The following is an 18,604-nucleotide window of genomic DNA, read 5'->3' as shown; positions in this document are numbered from 1 at the left end:
CCCAGACCTGGGATCAGCTGCAGTGGTGGCCAGTGGCCCCAGCACTGCCAGCAGGGCTGTGGTACCACAGTGGCTGTGGTTAGCCGTGGGGCCTGTGCCTGGCAGCAGCTGGCACCCTCAATCAGACCTAGACCAAGGGAAGAAGATCCACTGTCCAAAGGCTGCCTGACCTCAGCGGTGTCAAGCTGGCTGCCAGCAAGGAGAAGAAAGTGTGTGGAGGAGAGGCCAAGCGTGATCCTGATGCCCTCTGTCCCTCCCTTCCTGTTGAAGAGGAAAGAGCAGGAGATCGAAGGGCAGCATCGATCCACAGCACCCTGAGCAAGGGTCACCATCAGTTGCCATCCCTCTGTCCCTCACAGGCTCCATCCTCTAAGCAGTTGGGGGCCAGCTCAGGGTGGCCCTTGGGAGTTGCAGCGGCAGTGCCAGGAGCTGTGGTCCTGTCCTGCAGCCCTTCTTGAGGCTGGGGGGGTGGGTAAGGGCCAGGGAGAGCTGGCTGGGGTGGCAAGGGGGGGTCACAGATAGAGTGGCCAGCCCAGGGTGCAAGTCAGGGGCTGGACGCTGGGATGTGGGAAGGAATGGCACGGGTGGGGACAAGGAGCAGCGATAAGGAGGCACTAAATGACACTGGTGCTGTTTGCTTCCGAGCAGGAGCCCTAGGATGGCCTCTGATTCACTCTGCTGGGTGAGTGAATAAACAATGAGGAGGCAACAGTCACATTGTGCCTGTGTCAGTTTGCCTTTACCTGGCCACAGTGGGACTGATGGGCATGTGGGTGGATGGCAGGGGCCAGGGATGTGGGAGAGGCTGAGGGAGCAGGCTCAGTCCTGCTACCTGAAAGGTGCGTGGCTGCTGTGGGACCTGGGTCATGCTCACCACAGGGAGAGCCAGAGTGGCCAGGGGTTACCCTACACCAGGGAGGGGGACGAGTTGCTCTGACTCTGGAAATTGTGGCCCTGGATGTCACCGCTTACTCTGCTCTCCAGCCCTATCCCACCACCCAGGGGACCCAGGACTCTTTGATGCCTGGCCCTGCCCACTGTCTTCACCCCGCACCCTGGTACCAGTCAGTTACGGGTGCCTGGATTTCCTCGGTCATGTCCCTATGGGACCGGGCCAAGCATGACTCAGAAATTCTCTGAAACCAATTCTAGGTCACGATGGAGCCCAGGAAGGAATGAGGGGTTTAGTGGGACTCTGGTGCCCGCTGGGGACCTTTGGAACAAGATAACGGCTGGGTCTGTGCAAATTGTGGGAGAGCGGGGCAGTCCACAGGGCACAGCACACCTCTTCCAAGCAAGGTAAGCAAGGGGCTGTGGAAAATACTCTGGATGCTATGACCTGAGGCTGTGGGTAGCCCTTCTTGTCCTGGACAGAGCTCCTGCTCTGGGACACGGGGTGGGGAAGGGCCACCCATGGGAGCCGTGGGAGCACAGGAGGATGATGGCAGGACCTTGAGCAGTGCCCTGGGGTGGTGAGTGCCCAGAAGCTCTTGGCAGGAGGTTGGCACTAGGATGTGCCCAATGGCAAGAAGACCACTGCTCTGCACCTGGCATGGGTGGTTGGGCATGGCAGCACCCTGGGTATGGCTGCAGACCAGGAGCTGAGACTGGAATGGACAGTCCCCAATATGGGATGGTTCTGGGGACAGTGGTGACAGTTCTGGGCCTGCCACAGCTGAGGAACTCAGCACACCAGGGTATGGAGGGGAGCGTGGTGGATGCCATGGGTGCAGCAGTGGGGCTGGGAAGCAGGCAGCTTCTCGGCAGGGCAGGAGGAAGGGCAGGAGGAAGGGCAGGAGTCAGGGAGCGGTATCTCAAAGATCGTGGGCTGGCTTTAATAAATAGGAGGAAGCAGAACGTGCACCTGCCTGCCAGCTCCTGACCAGCTTGGGCACAGCAGGTAGGAGTGATAACGGGGCAACACAGGGACTCGGGCTGGCACAACCCCAGGCACCTTGTGAGGGGATTTTGGGTCCAGTTGTACCTCAGGACCAGGCAGGTCACCAGCTGGGTAAGCCCAGCAGGATGGTGCAGCTCTCAGCCTGAGCCCTGAGCAAGACCAGGCTGTGGATCTATACGGAGATGCCTCAGTCCCATCATCCCAGCCCTGAGAAGGGTGAGACCTCAGCCCAGCCTCCCTCCTCTGACCACAGGCTCACCTCGACTCTCCAGTGCAGTGGTCAGGGGAGGACACTCCCAGAGACATGGAAAGCCGTGACTTTTGCCAGGGGTTCACATTCCTGCTCCCCTCATGCGCAAAGGGACAAAGTCTGCAGACAGGGCTGTGGGATGGCCAGGGCTCTGCTCGGCAGCTGTGCCCTGCCCTGCTGTGGTACACGGAGGGGAAGGGTGGTGGGCACCAAGGTGGGTTCTGCACGGGCAGGCAGAGGGGGAGCCCCCCTGGGGCAGCTCTGCTGGCAGACCCCGCCTGTGCATTCCATTGCGCAGAGGGGGCTGGTGCGGGGCGGGAGCGGGCAGCACTGATTGCCGAAGCCTCAGCTCCCTCCCTGCCCACCTGCCGTTGTGAGTTACTGCCGCTGCTTCAGGACTCCCAAAGCTTGGCTCATGCTTATCCTCAGGGCCAATCCTGCCTGCCTGGCCGAGATGGGATGGCTCTGTGTGGCGAATGGAGTTGGAGGAGGGGCTGGGGCGCGGGTAGGGTGCTGGGTGTCCCCAGCTATGGGGGTGTAGCTGAGCTGTCCCTGATGTCCCTGCAGTAGACTGGCATGCAGGAAGGTCAGGTGGGCATGGCAGCAGAGATGGCACTGAGCCACCGAGCACCCCGTGAGGTGCTGAGTGAGGCTGAACTGGAGGAGGTGGCGCAGAGGAAGCCTCCCGCCAAGCCCTCGGTGCGTCTCCGCAAGATCAGGTAGGACCATATGGCCAGGGGGATGTGCCTGGACCCCACCAGGTGCTGTACAGCCCAGCCCCACCACCACGGGGAGCTGCAGACCTCGGGATCCTTTCCCCTAAGCTCAAGTACCCGTGTCCCTACTTCGTTCTCCTGACTGGAGGGACACCTGGCTCCAGTGGATGGAGCTGGGTGTCCCATGGGACCCATTGCATCTCATGGGGCCCTGTCTACCCCTACTGATGTCCCCAGACCCCTGTACTTGTACTCAGCCTCAACTCCTACTCCTTTCCCTCCAGATGCACGGGCTCTGCTACCAAGTCCCTGCTGTTCCGTTTCCTGCCCTTCCTGTACTGGCTGCCCCGCTACCCAGTCAAGGACTGGCTCCTGGGGGACATTACTTCAGGCTTCAGTGTGGGCATTATGCACCTGCCCCAGGGTGAGTGATGCCCAGGCTTCCAGGAGCTCCCTGCGGGTTGGGGAGGGCCAGGAGTTGGCCCTTCATGACATTTCTCCCTGCTCCACCATCCAGGTCTTGCCTATGCACTGCTGGCTGGGTTGCCACCCGTCACCGGTCTCTACTCTTCCTTTTACCCTGTCTTCCTCTACTTCTTCTTCGGGACATCAAGGCACAACTCTGTGGGTGAGCTGAGGGACCATGTGCTTGGACAGCAACGGTGGGGAGGGAGGGAGCGAGGATGAGAGGGACAAGCCTTCATCTGTGGCACAGCATTGCCACATGAATGGTTGGGGGGGCCTTTCTTGCCTTTACTTTGCCCCATCAAGAAGGTGATTGGCCAAACCAGAGCCAAAGCACAGTGGGTGGGCTTTGAGCCTTGCCAGAGGGGAAAGGAGCTGAGGTACCCTCCACCCTTAAGAGGTACCCTCAAAGAGGTCCTGGTGCTCACCTTGGGCTCCCTGCCCACACTCTACCTGTCCCCAGGTCCTTTCGCCGTCATCTCTGTCATGATCGGGAGCTTGACGGAGTCCCTGCTGCCTAGTGAGGACTTCCTGGAGTCTGTCAATGGCAGCAACGCCACGGTCAATGAGGCATTGCGGGATGCTGCCAGGGTGGAGCTGGTGGCCACCGTCACTGTCCTGGCAGGCATCTTCCAGGTAAGGTGGCCCCAGCCTAGTCTAGCAGAGAACAGTGGGTTGTAAGCTGTGGGTCACTTCTGGTGCCTCTCCTTTCAGGTGGCCCTGGGTCTCCTGCAGTTTGGATTTGTGGTGACCTACCTCTCGGACCCGTTGGTGCGTGGCTATACCACTGCTGCCTCCGTGCATGTCCTCGTCTCCCAGCTCAAGAATGTCTTCGGGGTCTCCGTGGGCGAGTACTCAGGGCCACTTTCATTGTTTGTGGTAAGTGGGGGCTCGCTGCTGCCCAGGACCCCCTGGGGGCTCACCTGTGGGGCACATAGAGTCCTCCATAAACCTTCTGGGGGAGACATCTGATTTCCTGAGCACATTCCCTCCTTCTGTATCCTCTAGACTGTCATTGAGATCTGCAAGAAGCTGCCACAGACCAACGTGGGCACCCTGGTGACCGCCATCATTGCCATGGTGGCCATCTTCATTGTGAAAGAGCTCAACCACAAGTTTGCCGCCAAGCTGCCCATGCCCATCCCCATTGAGCTTATCACGGTACCCAGAGCTGCCCCAGCTTGCTGTGGGGATGCAGCCATGCATATTCCTGTCCCTTTCAGGGAGGGGAGGCGTGGGATGGGGTTCCTTGGCGAGTGCAGCTCCAGGGCACACGTCATGCCCTCCTCCTCCTCCTCCTCCTCCTCCTCCTCGTCCTCCTCCTCCTCCTCCTCCTTCTCCGCGGTCCCTGTGCAGAAAGGCCCTGCCTCACTCCAGTCATTCTCCCCCAGATCATCATCTCCACTGGCATCTCCTACGGTGTCAACCTGAGTGACAAGTTTGGCATCTCCGTGGTGGGCACCATCCCCAGCGGGTGAGCAGGGCCAGGTGGTGGCGGGGGCTGGGCAGGGGCACAGCCACCCACAGCACCCCTGTTTGAGCCACATCTCTCTGTCTTGAATGTAGGTTGAAGCCACCTGTGGTCCCTAATTTCAGCTACTTTGGGCAGGTGGCAGGCAATGCCTTTGCCATTGCCGTGGTTGGCTATGCCATCTGCATCTCCCTGGGCAAGATCTTTGCCCTGAAGCATGGCTACAAAGTGGACAGCAACCAGGTGATGCTCTGAGGTGCAGGGCCCCCACCCTGGGTGAAAGCCAAGCTTCCCCTTGCAGCCAGAGGAAAGCATGGTGCTGCCCTCCTGCTGCTCTGTCCCTGCAGGAGCTGATTGCGCTGGGCCTCTGCAACTTCCTGGGAGGTTTCTTCCAGTGTTTTGCCATCAGCTGCTCCATGTCGCGGAGCCTGGTACAGGAGACCACAGGTGGCAACAGTCAGGTGGGTCTGGGCAACACTGCCTCCCTCTGTGGGGCTGGAGCAGGGGCAGGCAGCACAGTGAGCAGTGGGGGCTCACCCCTCACCTCCCTCTCTCCTTCCACACAGGTAGCTGGTGTCATCTCATCCCTGGTCATCCTGGTGACCATCCTGAAGATCGGAGAGCTCTTCTACGACCTGCCCAAGGTACAACTAGTCCCATGGCCTCTGTGCCACATCCCACCCCTGTGCCTATCCCATGGCATGGTAGTGTGGCAGCGGAACAGCCAAAGCCCACTCCTAGACCTGCCCTCAGCTTCCTCATAGCTGCAGAGACTTCTCTTTTAGGCCATCTTAGCTGCCATAATCATCATCAACCTCAAGGGCATGTTTAAGCAGTTCAGTGACCTCAGTATGCTCTGGAAATCCAACCGAGTGGACCTGGTAAGGTGCTGATCAGCCTTGGGGCTGTGCTCTTGTCCCTGGAGAGGGTTTCTCCACCCTCCCTGAGGCTTGTGGGTGCTCAGGGGAGGCCATGCTGCAGCTGACCGTGTCCCCTCTGCAGATGGTCTGGATTGTGACATTTGTGGCCACCCTCCTGCTGAACTTGGACATTGGCCTGGCGGCCTCGGTGGCCTTTGGGCTGCTCACGGTCATCTTCCGCACCCAGCTGTGAGTACCCTGGGGCTGGGGCTGATGCTGCATCCTGAGGGCAGGAGAAGCCCGTGGTGACCTCAGCCCCTCACTGTGTTCCCCACAGCCCCCACTACTCCATTCTGGGGCGCATCTCCAACACCGATGTCTACAGGGATGTGGCGGAATACGAGATGGTAACAGCACCGGGCTGGGGGAAGAGCCACCTGCAATGGGGGGGGCGTTCCAATGCACCCCCAGTGGCCGCTCACTGGGGAAAGGAGCTGGGGGCATTTTGGGGAAGGGAGGGAAGGGGAGCAGGTGGCTTCATCCCTGGGAATAGTACCCTGCCCATCTGCCCCCAGGCACAGGAGGTCCCGGGCGTGAAGATCTTCCGCTCCTCCTGCACCCTCTACTTTGCCAATGTGGAGCTGTACGCCGATGCCCTGAAGAAGAAGGTAGGAGAATCACCAGCCCCACACTGCTCCCTGTGTCCCCCTGCCTGCCAACACCAGGATAGCAGTGGGGCAGCTGGGGACACAAAGCTGTGCTGCTTCACAGAGCGGCATCGATGTGGACCGCCTCATTCAGAAGAAGAAGAAAGCCCTCAAGAAGCTGAAGAAACAACAGAAGAAAGCGGAGAAGGAAAAGGCAAAGAGGAAAAAGGTGCTTCCCTGACACAGGGGACCGCTCTGGTGCCACCCAGCATTGCCTCTCTGCCTGGTTCTGGCCCTATTGTCCATGCACTGGCCTGGCCTGGTGGCCCACAGAGTTCCCAGCTCAGTTTGGGGCCAGTGGGTGAGAAAGGCACTGGGATTGAACTGGGCCACACCGTCATACCCAAGGTCGGTGGGGAAAACCAGGCTGTTAATGATTAGGTGGTGAAACCAGATAGTCATTAACCTTTTGATAAGTTAATCAGAATTAAGAGCAAGAGCAAAGGTTGGCCTAGTGCCAGCTAATGAGGCCGGTTCCAGAGAGCAGCACTGGGCAGAGGGGTAGGTCTCAACACATCTGGAAAGAGCCCAGAAGTGGGTCAAGGTGTGAGAGGGGCACCCACTCCTGGGACCACCCACTGCCCATGCCTTCGTGCAGCCAAAGAGCCTCACCAAGCCACACTGCACTGTAGGGCAGGGTGAGCCCAGGGGGCTCCAGCCCCAGAGCAGTGACACCGGATCTCCTTCCCCCCCAGAACACAGAGGACGGTCCAGGCGTGGCAGTGATTGAATTGAGTGCAGGGGAGAGCGGTGCGCCCTCGGAGCCCACCCTGCGCAGCCTGGGGCTGCCCCAGCCCAGCTTCCACGCCGTCATCTTGGACTTCAGCTCTGTCAGCTTCGTGGATACTGTCTCCATCAAGATCCTGAAGAATGTAAGGGCCCAGGGCAGCAGCCTCATCGAGGGCGTCTCCAAGGCCCCGTGGGGTGGCCCCCCCTCCCTCCTCCTTTGTAAAATATTTTCTGCCATTTGCAGATCTTCAGGGATTTCCGTGACATAGAAGTGGATGTCTTCATTGCCAGCTGCCCGGGTGAGGGGGATCTGCAGAGCCATGAGCCCCTGATGGGCATGGTCACCCCTCCTGCACACAGCTGCTGGCCTGGGGGTCCCTCCATGGTGTTCCAATGCCCAGGGTTTCCCCAGGGGATGGGTGCTGCAGGTTGTCCCATGGATCCAACCTGAGCGTGGGTCCCTAGTGCTGATCCTGGTGTTCCCCCACAACACAGGAGGCGGGGCTGCTTCAGGTGAGGGGTGGGGGGCTTAGCTAGGTGCCATCACTTTAGATGCTTCTCCCTCCACACAGGGCCCGTGCTGGCCCAGCTGGAACGGGGCAACTTCTTCAGCTCAACCATCACCAAGCACTCCTTCTTCCCCTCCGTGCACGACGCCGTGGAGCATGTCAGCAGGGAGCGGCGCCAGGCCTCAGTGAGCACCCGGCCCCACCATCCCCATCACAGGTGGGGGGGAACGGAGGGGGCAGCCAAGCCAACCTCTCCCTGTCTCATCCCCCTTAGGCGGACCACAGCACCAGGATGTAGCCGTGCAAGAGGAATACGTCTCCTCCAAGAGCTGGGTGGGCAAGGAGGACTCTTCCACCTTGATGGCACTGACTCGCCTGCCTCAGGGCCCGAAGGCCCTGTACTCCCACCAGCCCCTCCAGACTCTGACCGCCAGGGTCCTGCCCTGACTGTGACCCCCTGTGATGGGGCTGCTGCTGGCCGGAGCTGCTGCTGGCCCTCACACCGAGGGGCTGCCTGGTGCTCCCGCTTGGTGACCCGCTTGGTGCTCCCACTCTGCCCCAGCACGGGCCTGTCCCACCGGGCCAGGACGTGGTTTGGGGGGTGGTGGAGGGGCCAAGGGGGTCCTGCTGCCAGCAGTGGGCTGGCACTGCCAATAAAGCCATGTGGTGTTTCTCAGGGTTGGCTTCAATGCCCTTTTCTCAATAACAGCGCTCTTGGGTCAGGCCACCGAGCTGGCCCCCAGCACCGCCCTGCAGGTGGGCTGCCCTGACACCCCCTGTCTCTGTTCTGCCCCTTCTCCCCGTGACCCCTCCAGGGCCGTGGGGCTGCAGCTGAGGGAGTGGAATGAGCTGGTACCCCCTTTCCCCAGGATCCTCATTCCCAGGGCCTCCATTCCCTGTGACCCCTGTCCCCCGGGGCCACCATCCCACAGGATTCCTATCCCTGGGATCCCCATCCCCTGGGACTCTCATTCCCCTGAGACTCCCATTCCCTAGGACCCCTATACCCCGGGACCCCCATTCCCTGCCCGCCCCCACGCGCCCTCCCGCCACCAGGGGGCGCCACCCGCCACCCGCCCCTACCGCCACCGCCCGCGCCGCCCCGCCCCAGCCGCAGGCCCCGCCCCCCGCGCAGGCGCGGTGCCGTCAGTCGGTCGGTCGGCGCAGGGACAAGATGGCGGCGCGCTCGGTGTGCCGAGCGGGCAGTGCGGCCGGGCGGGCGCTGCTGTGGGGGTCGCGCCCCTCTGTGAGTCACCGCGCCCGCCGCGGGCAGCGCCGTCGGGGGAGTCTGGACAGGGCGCGGGCGGCCCCGCGGTGCAGTGGTGCTGCCGCCGGGCACAGCCTGTGCGCCGGCCGGGAAGGTCACGGGGACGCGGCGGGCGGCGCGGGGCGGGCGGCGGTGGCCGTGAGACCCCCGGGGCTGGAGCGGGGCTGGAGCGGGGCTGGGCGGGCGGGGGGCGGCGGCGGCTGTCACTGTCTCCCGGTGCGGGGCTTGCCGGGGGCCCGCCGTCCGCTCCACGCCCCAGTGCCGGGGTGTGACTTGTCCGTGGGGCTTTCCCTGGAGTTTTCAACCTGCTCCAAACCTCTGGCTCCGTGGCGGGTTCCCGGCCCTGCCGAGGGGAGCTCCTAGCTAGTGGTCGTGACAGCCTTTGTCTTTTCAGGCAGCTTTATTGACTTTGACAAGGAAGCGAGGTGCTGCCACCTATGCCCAGACACTCCAAAATATCCCCGAGACCCAGGTCACCACCCTGGAGAACGGGCTCCGTGTGGCCTCAGAGGAGTCCAGGCAGCCAACCTGCACGGTAAGTTTAAGATAGGTTGAGGGCTTCGTTGAAGCCTGTATCTGGTCTCTAAAAAGTGACGCACCTTGTCTGAACCAAAGCTTTTGACAGTGACCCCATTGTTGCTTTCTATGAAATGGTGGGATTAATGTAACAGCAGAAGGCCCAGCCTGGTGTTGTCTTAAGTCTGTAGTCAAGCTTTCGTGCTCTACAAGTTTTCTCAGCCTTACATTTTTTGTGTGAGCAGTAAGTGATCAGTAGGAGTTCTCTCTGGCAAAACCAGCTTTGGTGAAGCTGACAGATAAAAAGCCAAAACACATGCAGGAAACTGTTGCTTGTGTTTGCTTCTTTTGATGCTACTGGTGTAATGTACGGGTAGCAGACTTCTGGTCCCTGCTGCTGTGTTTGTGGCACGAGGATGCTGATTGTTTTCTTCTCTGATGTCACTCCCTGTTTTTGCTGCCAGGTGGGTGTGTGGATCGAGGCCGGGAGCCGCTATGAAAACGCAAAGAACAACGGGGCTGGTTTTTTTGTGGAACACCTGGCCTTTAAGGTAAGGAGGTGTGCTGGGCCTGCACAGAGCTGCGTCGAATGCTCTGTCCATACGTTGTTCACTCTTATTTGCTATTTACTTGTCTTTCCTCTTAAAGTGAAAAATGCTGTAATTGATAATTCAGAGTGTCTGACATCGTGGTTCCAATCCTTGGCTGTCCCAGCCTCTGTATAACACACCTGGAGCACTGTGGTATGAAGCATGTTTCCTCAGGTTAGCAGAGAGAACTCAAAGCAGTGTTTCTTACAGCCATTTGTTTTTCTTTGATTTTCTTAGCAGTTGAGGGAAGCTTAGGGGTTACAGCTGTTGCTTTTTAGATAACCTAAGTCTCTGCTGAACAGGGCAGAGGACATCTAAGCCTGGGACTTGCTGACTTGAGTCCAGCCTGTGCCTTCATGGGCAGTTGCAGTATCTGGCTTGCTCCTTAGGAGATAAGATCTTAGAAGAAGTTTTCTGCTTCGTCTGAGTTTCACTGCTTGGATAGTTAGACGCCTGCTTATTTTTGGTTTAGGCTTGTTCTTGGTTTACTTCCACAGATGTGCTCTTCAACCATTGTTGTCTCTCAGTGTAAGTCTTCTCTTTCCCTGCTGAATTTATGTTGGTCTTTGAAAATGCACCTCAGCCATCCTTTATCTAGGGAAAATAAGCCAAGTTTTAAATCTCTTGCCTTCTGTGCTTGCTCTTGGCTTTTATGAATCATATGACAGTTTTTATTGCTTTAGATCTTTGTTGTTATTTTCCTTGCTTTAATTCTGCCTGGTGGGGGGAAAGTTGTTCATTTCATGATTTAGTTTATCTGTTTCCTTCTAGGGCACAAAGAAGCGTCCTGGCTCTGCCTTTGAGAAGGAAGTGGAGAGTCTGGGTGCTCACCTGAATGGGTACACATCCCGTGAGCATACTGCCTTCTACATAAAAGCCTTGTCCAAGGACATGCCCAAAGGTAGGATGGCCAGAGGGCAAAGTCTGATTGGGAACTTAAGGAAGTGTGTGTACTTGTGTTTCTCTCCCCAGGCATCCTTTCTACCAAACAGGGATTGAAGTAGCTGAACGGTAAATTGGAGGTTCTGGTTGGTAGTCGAAGAGAGCAGTGCAGTGACATGATGCTTCAGGGCTGCAAGTTCATGTGTTCCTAAACAAAGAGCTTTAGTTATGTCAGGCTGGACTGTGTTGCCAGGAGGGAGGACGGGGGGATTCAGGAGTCTGTGGTTGTTTTATGGAGCTGGGAAACTGAGGTCTGCAACAGCTGCTGTGTGAGGAGTGCTCATTGCAGCTCTTGTGAGTGCAGCTTGTGCTCTGCTGCCATGTGCAGACTCCTCTGGGTTGGTTTTGGCCAGAGGCAGCGATTTGAGTCAGAGCTGTGGTCCTTGCTGTAGATACGGGCTATGCTGTAGGTATCACAAACCCTCTGTAGGGATTCAGTGTGTTTCTGAGCAGTGCCCTGCTTCTGACATGCTTCACTTTCTGCAAATGTTGCCTGCTTTCCACTGTCAGTGATGATCTGACTTGAAGACTTCTTGCTAAACTGGTGTTGTTTGTGCTGTGGGAACAGGCAGCACACAGCTCTTTTATGTTGCATCCCCTCTCCAGTGTGGTTTGTTGCTCACTCCTCCTCTGTGTCTCTTCTGCTTTCAGCAGCACTGGGTGGCAGTCAGGCAGTGGGATGCTAACATGGGAATTGTGTTGCAGTTGTAGAACTCCTGGCTGACGTTGTGCAGAACTGTGCACTGGAGGACTCTCAGATCGAGAAGGAACGTGGCGTCATCCTTCGGGAGCTGAAAGAAATGGACAGCAACCTGATGGATGTCACCTTTGATTACCTTCATGCCACTGCTTTCCAGGGCACTCCGCTGGCCCACACTGTTGAGGGGACCACAGAGAACATCAAGTGAGCAACAGGCTGGATGCAGGGCACAGCCCAGGGGTTCAGTCCATGGGGTGCATGACTGCTGCTGCTTGGTCGTGGTGACTGCCCGAGGAAACCAGTGTGTGCACGGAGGTGATCTGTGCCCATGGGGCTCTCCTTGTGCCCTGACTGTGTTTTCCTTGTTGGAGCTGGTGAAAGCATAATGCTGCACACATTCCTTAGAAGCCCTAGTGCAAGACCTGAGGTTAGAAGGGACAGGTTGAACCTTCTCCCATGCTTGTCAATTTAACACTGTTAGAGAAATTAAGAGATAGGGTGGTCATTGAAGCAGTCGCCTTGCATTAGGTCAGTGACCGGGCTCAGTACTCTCCAATCTGCATTGAATTTTATCCTTAACTCTTCATCTTCACTGCTGGTTCCCCTTCTTTGTGTTCTAGATTTAGAGCATGGGGAAAACAGTGCACAGTCTTGTTTCTAAAATGTATTGTTTCTAAAAGGTATCGTTACCCCACAACAAAGAGAATCACTGCTGTCTCTGCACTGCAAACTTGCTTCTCCTAAGCCTCTCATTCCTCCAAGTCAGAGGTGCTGACGTTCTCTCTCTGTGTTCTCTCCAGGCGGCTGACTCGAGCAGATCTGGCTTCATATGTTGATACTCACTTCAAGGCACCCCGTATGGTCCTGGCAGCTGCTGGAGGCAAGTTCTAGATCCTTGTGATTCTGGGAAGCCTTGGTATTTTCAAATACCCAAACCCCTGTCACGCATCTCTAATGTAAAATCAGATCATTTTGTTAAATTGCTCTAGGACTGTAAGTCTCTCTCTTTGCCGTTGCCAGGTATTTCGCACAAAGAGCTGGTAGATGCAGCTAAGCAACACTTCAGTGGAGTGCCTGTCGCATACAAAGAGGATGCTGTGCCTATCCTCCCGCACTGTCGCTTCACAGGGAGTGAGGTAAAGTTCTTTTGGTCCCCATCAAAACAAGCAGGTGTTGCCCAACTGTTGAATGAATGTGAAACCAATTACAGCTGCTTCTGAGAGGAAAAAAAATCTGTGTATCTTGGAGAAGCTGATGATGCAGCATCTTGGTAGTGCTCCCATGTTCTGTTCTTGGGGCTTATTGCCACGTGTTGGGTTTTAGATGGGACCCACATCCGTTAGAAATGAGAGGCCGTTGCTCACATCATCTGCTGGAAAACTCACATCAGAGCAGTTTGTGCTCAGTAATGCCTGAGACTCTTTCATGTCACTGGAATCACATCAAGTACCCTACTTTGTCAGCCTGGCGTTGCAGCAGGCTGCGGGCAAGTCACAGTGCTCATGCCGTTCTCCTCCACTCCTTGATGATTTCCTAGATCCGTGCCAGAGATGATGGTCTGCCCCTTGCCCATATTGCTCTTGCTGTGGAGGGGCCAGGATGGGCTGATCCAGACAACGTTGTCCTCAACGTGGCCAATGCCATCATCGGGCGCTACGACCGCACTTTTGGAGGTGGGAAGGTAAGAGGCTTCTGAGTGTGACCGGGAGAGCCTGGAGCCTTTTAATATGAAGTACTATGGGGATTCTAGGTGTGAATGTGCCTTAGGGAAGGCTCTTGTGGTTAGCTTCCAACTGTGAAGGGGTTAGGAGCCTGGAAAATAGGATAGAAGAGTAATCAAGGGTAATCCGGGCCAGATCTTGAGGGGTGATGCTGGGAGATGAACTGAGCCTTCTCTGCTAAGTTTGGAAGAGGTTTAGCTGGTAAATTCTCAGCAGCTTATTCCTACTCTCACAACTAACCACTTGGTGGGGGTGGGAGCACAGCTTGAATAGTCTGCAATCTCATGATGCAAGCTTGCCTTACAACTGCAGAGCAAGTGGAACTTGTTCAAAACTCCAGTATTGCTTCCATTATTGTCTGGAATCTGTCTGGACTGTATAACTGTGCTAACCCCTGCTGCTGGGAGACCGTGTGCTTCCCATTTTCTCCCACTCCTACGGTGGTATGCATACCAGCTCCTCATCTGCAGCTGGGAAAGGAAATGGTTTTGCTGGATGGACTCCTAGGCCTTTGTCTGTGGCTTTTCCAGCAGTGATTCTCATCTGTTGACCACATGAAGGGTCTAAATTAAGATCCCCTTCAGCAAAGTGTTCCGCTCTGTCTTGTCTGTGGTCTTTGTGAAAACAGCTCAGTGGGAAAGAATTTGAGCTGTGAGGAAGCTGAGAGCGAAATGGCTGACAGTATCTCCTTATTTACAGAATCAGTCTAGCAGGCTGGCTACGCTTGCTGTGGAGCATAATCTCTGCCACAGTTTCCAGACATTCAACACCTCTTACTCTGACACTGGCCTCTTCGGTTTCCATTTTGTTTCCGATCCTCTGTCCATAGATGATATGATGTTTTGTGCTCAGGGGGAGTGGTAAGTACAACTTTGGCAGAAGTTGCATTTAGGATTTGACCCTCTCATGGGAGACTGAGCTGCTGGGGGAGCATATTAAGTCTGCAGAGAGCTGTGTCTCTTTATGAACTTCTTGGTAACTTGCATTCTGTTTAAGTGATCCTGTAAGTGGTTTCTGTAAATCTCGTAGGATGTGGTTTTTGAGGAGCTGTTTTAATCCCTTAAGGCTCTTCATGTCTTTTGTTCACACTTTCAAGTATTAGCACCGAGGCTTTGGGGTTTTTTTATATACAGTGGAGATCATTCCTCAGAGACAAGGCTTTCCTGGGTGCCCAAGAGACATATCTCCATTGTCTTGTTAAGCCTAAGCAAAGCAGGCGGAGTTGTTGCCACTCAGGCTGTTGTGTTGCAGCTGATTAATGTCCTGCTGCTGGAGTCATGCCAGTTTTTGGGAACCTTCTGGCTGTCCATCTTATTGTGTCCATGAACCAGTAATGGTTTGAGGCTACATCTGAGATTCAGAGCCGAGCTGTGCTGTGTATGGAGCAGGTGGAGTGAGCCCTTGCCCCAGAGACATTGCCATTGGCAGGGGAGGAAGGGATTTAGCAGCTGGAGTCCAAACAGACTCTGTGGAGCTGTCTCGTTCTTTCAGCATCAGTTTCCATAGCAGCTTGCCATGCGTGGGAATGGCTGACACGCCTTCCTTCTCCTGTGATAGGGCAATACATTCCACATGCTGCTGGGCCTGCTGGGCAAGCCAGAGCCAGCACCAGGGCTGCTCAGACCTTTGTGAGTGTAACTCAGCGTGTATCCTGCTGGCTGAATCCCCTGCCTGTGAGCTTGAGCTCTTACCTCCTGCTGTTCAGTGCTTCCCCAGTTCTTAGCTGCTCTGTGGTGATCAAGGATGAATCTCAGCCTGCAAGACAAGTGGCGTTGATAATAGCTTATTTTTGCAGAGGCTTGGGAAAGGGAGGAATTCCCTTTCTGTCTGAGCAGACAAGCAACTTTAAGAGCTTTCGTGGTCTTTCCATCTCCTCTCCAGGATGCGTCTGTGCACCAGTACCACAGAGTCAGAGGTGACAAGAGCCAAGAACTATCTCCGAAATGCCATGGTGGCTCAACTGGATGGTATGTTCTGGTTTATGGATGGACCACTGTGCAGCTTTCAGAGGGTTATTGCTTGTGTCTCTCCTGGGCAGCAGGAGCTGTGCTAGATGTTGCAGTTCTGCTGGCAGGCACTGGGCAAAACTTCCTCTCCCTGCTCCTCGTTCTTCTGCCGTGTTGTCAAAGCAGCTAACCCCAGCCTGCTGTGCTCCAGCGAGTGACATACTGCCTGGTGACCTAAAAATTGAGACCCTCAGACTGGTCTGCCTTAGTTGTAAGACTTTGGAGACCACTGAAGCAACCTCTGTATTGCTTAACTCCTGCTGGAGCTGCATAGAGTAGGAATTAGGACTGTGCTTTGTTAACAACTGGTTTAATGGTTAGAGTTTCTTCTCTGTGCTTTGACTGGTGATCAGGCTGTGCTATTGTGGAAGGCTTTCTGCTTCACTGACCATGTGATATTTTCAATATCTAGGTACTACACGAGTGTGTGAGAATATTGCAAGCCATCTGTTGAACTATGGACGCCGTATCCCTCTGGAGGAGTGGGATGCCAGGATTTCTGTAAGTATCCATTTGTGTTGGCTGGGGTACCTGAGCATGGTTAGTGTCAGCGTTTTCTGGCCTTAGTTTGCTGGAGTAACGTGTGGCTTATTTATCCCTTAAACTGCCTGGAATCCAGGTGGTTATCCCAATGACACTGATATAGATGTCCAAATCTCTGGCATAGACTCATTGTATCCTCTGTCTGTATGGACATCCCAGAAAGAGGGCATACATGTGTTTCAAGCAGCACAACTTGAAATCCCTTTAATATTTCCCCTAGAGGTGTCCAACACCTAGTTTGTGTAGTTCTGCAGCCAATGTTTCCCTTCGAAGGCTTCAGATTTTGGACTGCCTTGTCTTCTGTACCTTCAGAAGAATGTGCTGTGTGTGACATTGGCCATCCTCGCAGGCAGAGCTGGGCAGTTGGCCCCCAAGAGTCTGAGTGTATCTTTTTAATGATCTTGATATGTAATGGCAACAGTAACTTGCAACTTTGAGAAGTGCAGATGTGCTGGAAGAGTCATTAATTGCTTCTTTGATATTTGTTAGGCTGTTGATGCAAGAATGGTGAGAGATGTCTGCAGTAAATACATTTATGACAAATGCCCGGCAATTGCAGCAGTGGGTAAGTAGTGTGAGGCAATTAGTACTTGCTTAAAAAACAGGACGGGGCCAAGAGCTGAGTGGAAGTGAGTTGCAGGCAGTTCTCATGTGTCTGCCCTGACCTCCTTAACCACTCTGGTTCTTTTCTGGTATCCTCCTGCCTGTGCACATGAGGTGTGCCAAGGCACGTTTTCCAGGAGATCAGACCTGCAGGTGATGGAGACACAGTGGCAGGGAGCTGCTGGCTGTCCTCCCACCTCTCCTTGCTGTGGAGCTGTGACTAAGGCTGGTAGTCCTGTAGCTGGGTGCGGGCCCAGCACGTCTGCCAGGTGTCCTTACCCTGGGGTCAGGGTGGTTTATGTAAGGGAAGTGAAGGGACCTGATTCTCCTGTGCTGCTCTGGCATGTCTGTCTGGCCAAGGACAAATTCCTCTCGGAAAACCTGCCTAAGCAGCTCAGCTCCGCTCTGCTGCCTCCTTCCTGTGTGTTGTGAATTCCCCTCCTCCAGGCAGCTGTTTCCTCTGGCCTTCAAAGTGGAGCAGCTTGGAAAGGGAGAGTTTATGAACAGGAAGTTGGAATGACTTGGTGGCTCCCTGTATTGCAAACCTGTATGTAGAGCTGTACTGAGCGTTGTTGAGCAGTGGGAGAAAATAGCTTATTCTGTCAGGAGATAGTATCTCCTGGTTTTCCTGATGCAGGTTTGAGCTGTGGTTGCCTGGTTTTGTGCAAAACTGCTCTGGATTGTGAGCACGGTCTGCTCTGCTACCATCTGCTTTAAGACCATGAGAAACTGCACAGGGATTTTAACTATGTCTCCAGTGACTAACTCTTTTTCTGTTCACTCAGGTCCCATTGAACAGCTCTTGGATTACAACCGTCTCCGCAGTGCCATGTACTGGATCCGTCTCTAGGATGTGTGCCTGCAGGTTGGAAGGAGTGAAGCTGTGGACTGTGACAGGTTCCTTCTGCCACTGAATGCCTTGTGCACCACGGGCAGGCTGAGTCCATTCAAAGCAGCTGTCTTCTCGGTGTTAAATGTATAAAAATAAAAACATCCCATGTGGAGTTGGTTCTGCTGGGATTCAAGTGTTTCTTGCTGGGTTGTGTATGTAGACATTGTTAATCTTGCCAAACTGGGGAGATATTGGACCAATCAGTCTTCATTTGTCAGGGCTCATGCTAGAATCTTATCTATGTGTCTGTCATTAGCCCTGCCTTCTCTGTCCTGAGCTGGCAGTATCATTTAGAGGTTTTGTCTCTAGGCTGGTTGAATGAAATCTTTCCACTGGGATGAGGCTGCCAGGGTACCTCAAGCTATGCCCAGTGTGCCCTTCTGTGCAAGGAGCAGCCTGGTCAAACTGGAGCTGTACCTGTGCTGTTTGTGCTGACCTAAGAGTAGAGGGCACTGTCTGGGGGAACCTCTGCACTTTCCTGCTCACCAAGGAGATCAAAATGCATCTATGGAAGGTGGGTCCTTGTCCTGTCCCTGGGCTGTGGTGTTAGTATTGACCCTTGTGTTGAAATGAGCACCGGTGTGGTGGGACAGCTTGTGCAACCCCTTTATCCCTCATCAGCTGCAGCCAGACCTGGCCAGCTGAGTCCCCACCACCTGCTGAGGGTGGTCGGCTGGGCCTTGCTGGTGCTGCTCTAGCAGAGTCAGGATGGTGTGAGGAGCTGGAGCTGTTGCTAGACAAACATCTCTCCAGAGGAGCTGTGTTATAATAACCCATATGTTTCTATAGGGAGATGTGTCAATTAATCTTCCTGGTTATCCGTAAACCAGCTTAATAATGCACAGAGATTGTTGTGAGGTGTGTTGGTGTTGGTCTACACATTCTTCTTGCAGATGAACCTCCATCCATCCAGTCAGGCTCAGCTACACAATAGCTGAGAAGCTGTGGCCTGTACCTGGAAGATAATCTGAATAGTTGGAAGAGCTATGCAGCCCTTTCTGCTTTCTTGGTGTTAATCTGGTTGTTACTTCCTTGTCTTGCCTCTGGGAAGCTGGAACGTGGAACAGAAAGGATGAAACTGAGCAAGGGGGGTGGAGAAAAGTTTCCCACCAGGTGGCACTAGCCTGACACAGCTACCCTTGGAAGCTGCGAGGTACTCCTGTTTGATTTTTGTCTTGGGATGAATGTCTCTGGGATTCTCATTTAGTTTCCAGGTT

At 55.1% G+C, this 18,604-nt stretch overlaps 2 protein-coding genes across 10 annotated transcripts; both read left to right on the top strand.

Annotated features, from left to right (window-relative positions):
• Positions 1–1,179: 1,179 nt before the first annotated feature.
• On the top strand, positions 1,180–8,283 carry SLC26A6 (solute carrier family 26 member 6). 9 transcript variants are annotated; one of them, XR_010433459.1, is made up of 20 exons: positions 1,929–2,364; positions 2,721–2,869; positions 3,151–3,290; positions 3,384–3,494; positions 3,795–3,967; positions 4,046–4,210; positions 4,340–4,492; positions 4,723–4,805; positions 4,898–5,045; positions 5,150–5,263; positions 5,369–5,446; positions 5,588–5,683; positions 5,805–5,911; positions 6,000–6,069; positions 6,238–6,330; positions 6,434–6,538; positions 7,065–7,241; positions 7,343–7,397; positions 7,511–7,792; positions 7,882–7,905. XR_010433459.1 is itself a non-coding variant. In XM_064667547.1 (20 exons), exons 2-20 carry the CDS (start codon positions 2,727–2,729, stop codon positions 7,903–7,905), a joined length of 2,157 nt encoding a protein of 718 aa, XP_064523617.1. In that variant the 5' UTR covers positions 1,931–2,364; positions 2,718–2,726; the 3' UTR covers positions 7,906–8,283. The 9 variants fall into 9 exon arrangements, 2 of the variants coding, with proteins under 2 accessions (XP_064523617.1, XP_064523618.1); XM_064667547.1 differs by having other exon boundaries at positions 1,931–2,364; positions 2,718–2,869; positions 7,671–7,792; positions 7,882–8,283; XM_064667548.1 differs by having other exon boundaries at positions 2,114–2,364; positions 7,671–7,792; positions 7,882–8,283.
• A 448-nt stretch (positions 8,284–8,731) lies between these two features.
• LOC135420305 (cytochrome b-c1 complex subunit 1, mitochondrial) lies at positions 8,732–17,525 on the top strand. The gene is made up of 13 exons (XM_064667550.1): positions 8,732–8,853; positions 9,269–9,409; positions 9,855–9,941; positions 10,752–10,881; positions 11,628–11,826; positions 12,423–12,502; positions 12,643–12,758; positions 13,160–13,303; positions 14,043–14,203; positions 15,225–15,310; positions 15,762–15,850; positions 16,382–16,457; positions 17,281–17,525. The coding sequence occupies exons 1-13, from the start codon at positions 8,782–8,784 to the stop codon at positions 17,343–17,345; spliced, it is 1,446 nt and encodes a 481-aa protein (XP_064523620.1). The 5' UTR covers positions 8,732–8,781; the 3' UTR covers positions 17,346–17,525.
• The last annotated feature ends 1,079 nt before the right edge of the window (positions 17,526–18,604 follow it).

Source organism: Pseudopipra pipra, chromosome 11, assembly GCF_036250125.1.
Source record: "Pseudopipra pipra isolate bDixPip1 chromosome 11, bDixPip1.hap1, whole genome shotgun sequence".
Classification (NCBI taxonomy): Eukaryota; Metazoa; Chordata; class Aves; order Passeriformes; family Pipridae; genus Pseudopipra; species Pseudopipra pipra.
Note: the sequence above shows the minus strand (reverse complement) of the source record. Positions and strands in the feature narration are given on the sequence as shown.